The following is a 2,500-nucleotide window of genomic DNA, read 5'->3' as shown; positions in this document are numbered from 1 at the left end:
TCGTTGGTAGGTGTCACTGGAAAGGAGGAGGACGGAGAGGACGGAGGGCGTGAGGGAGGGGTGCTTTAGTTTTAGTAAAAGCTTCACTGTGTGACACCGTAAGTCCCGCTTCGCCTGATTGGCCACAGTCTACTGTGTTATACCGTAATTCTTGACCGATTGGCCGTGACCTACTGTAAGGCATATCTGATAGGTCACGATCTACTGTGTTATATCTTAAGTCTGGCCTGATTGGCCACATTTTACTGTGTTATACCATAAGTCATTCCTGATTGGCCACGATCTGCTGTGTTATAACCGTAAGTCCCGCATGACCGGCCACAGTCTTCTATGTTATACTGTAAGTCTCTCCTCATTGGCCACGATCTATGGTGTTATACTGTAAGTCCCGTCCCTCTTGATTGGCCACAGTGTACTCTATTGTGCTATAAGTCCCTCCTGATTGGCTACAGTCTTATGTTATACTGCAAGTTCTGATGGGTTGGCCTTCTTAACTTATCTTATCTTCTCTTATCTTAAGTTATCTTATCTTATCATAACTTACCTTACGAGGTCTGTCTCAGAATAAAGTTTCCCTCTTCCATAAATTCAAAAATACGCAACAAACAGCCGCTAACTTTTGTGACGTCAGGACATCATGTCTAAGAAATCTCATCGCCACATTGCAAGTGCATTGGTGAACGGGTCATAGAGCTGTGACGTGTCAAGTGTGGTGTTCTTGTGCACTTTGTCAAAGGCAAATTCGAGGAAAATGGCTTAGCAAAACATTGGTGCAACCTTCTCTTGCTACGACATCCGAGTTGTGATCAAATTTTCAACTCTTCTCGGCAAGTCTGCAGTTGATCTATTCTTAGTAATAGGGAATAATTCCCCATAAATTCAAACAGTAAGGAAATGGATCAGGGAGGTTGGAGGTGGGAGGTCTGACATGAAAGATGAAGCGCATACAAAAACACGGGGAGAGAAAGGTGATGCACATTGTTTTTTTCGACATGAGTGGCATCATACTAAGCTGGCCAGTCTAATCTGGCGTAACTGTCAGTGGTGACTACTACAGGTTCGTCCTCAAAAACAAACTGAGACCTGAGATCCGGAAAAAGACATCCTTTGCTTGAAGAAGGCGTCACCCTGCATCATGACAACGCGCCTGTTCACAAGTCCAGAGTTGTGAACGAGCTTCTTAAGGGATACTCATGGGAATTATTGGAACACACACCCTATTCGCCCGATCTGACCCCGTGCAACTTCCACCTCTTCCATAAGGGGAAGGATTGCTCCAAGGTGGCGATTTGAGGACGAGGACTGGATTCAAGAGGCTATGAGAAAAGCGCTCGGGACCTTGGACAAATAGTCATTGACCACTGTCTTTGACCGCTGGGTACATCAAATGGAGAAATGTCTTGAACTTGATGGTTCCTACATTGGATAGGTATTTGAATAAGCTTTCTGTTGATACCAAATACAAGGTGATTTATAATTATATATGAGGACAGCATGACAGGGAAACTTTATTCTGAGACAGACCTCCTATCTTATCTTAACTTATCCTATCTTATCTTCACTTTCTAAGTGAGCCTGGAGGAGGAACAACAGGACAACATCAGAAATTAAAACTATAGCAACCAACGTCTGCTGCCAAAGACTGGTGTCAGTTCTTCAACATTCGCTAGGCTGAGGTATTGAACTCTGTGGAAATATTGGTATGAAGTCAATAGAGTATCGCCGACAAGATATTTTGCCTTTCCGAGGAGTTTAGATCAAATGATTAAGGAGGGGGGGGGTGCTACACCTGGAGGCTATCTCGCTTTTTAGAGGATCAAATTTTAACAAATTTCACACATATAACAAGCGTAGCGAGGAGTCTTAAAAATCCGCAATCAAATTTGAGGAAAACGTTTCGTTGCCACAGGGACGGCGGGCTTATTAGATTTTGTTGATATGTCTTACGTAATGAATACCGCACTTTTTCAAGGGAATAGGTTGTTTTTTGTTATCATGCACGTTAGCAGACAATAGATCTACAAATTTGTTAGTTGGATTTTTCCTAAAAGAGCAAAAAATTCGTGAAAATCCACACCCCACACAGCCCCCACAAAAATCTGTTCGATATATAAAAAATTGAAACAGACAAGCTTTTAGTGTTACATCTTCTCTTCATTTTGTGAAAAGTTCCTGAAGATTGGATATAAAATGGTAGAATTAAAAAAAAAGTATATAAAAAAACTGCATTTCGAGAAATAGGGGGAAACAGAAAAATAAGAGACTGACTTTATGAGGATATGGTGTTGGTTAAATGCCCCATATGGGAAAAGGTAAAGCTTTAGGGGGTTCCTATGCAACGAAATAGTCATAAGAGAGAATTGAAGGTGCCAAAAAACGCTTACATCTCCGTATCCATAATTTTGATCCGAACCGGGACTTTCAGGGAGTAGCCTCCCCCCACCCCCACTTTTAGAACAACAGGTTTGTCGCCCGAGGGTGACTGAATCTTGCTGTATCC

General features: G+C 42.3%; 1 protein-coding gene across 1 annotated transcript in view; it reads right to left on the bottom strand.

Annotated features, from left to right (window-relative positions):
• LOC101848974 (transient receptor potential cation channel subfamily M member-like 2) overlaps positions 1 to 2,500 on the bottom strand; it is a gene marked incomplete in the record, with an annotated part of 84,953 nt that overhangs the window by 7,135 nt on the left and 75,318 nt on the right. The window contains 1 exon segment of the mRNA XM_005100011.3: positions 1 to 16. This exon segment is cut by the window's left edge and continues 175 nt beyond it. Coding sequence (XP_005100068.2) covers positions 1 to 16 — 16 coding nt within the window.

This window comes from Aplysia californica, unplaced genomic scaffold (assembly GCF_000002075.1).
Source record: "Aplysia californica isolate F4 #8 unplaced genomic scaffold, AplCal3.0 scaffold00232, whole genome shotgun sequence".
NCBI classification, from domain to species: domain Eukaryota; kingdom Metazoa; phylum Mollusca; class Gastropoda; order Aplysiida; family Aplysiidae; genus Aplysia; species Aplysia californica.
The sequence above is the reverse complement of the archived record's forward strand: the minus strand, read 5'-3'. Positions and strand labels throughout refer to the sequence as shown.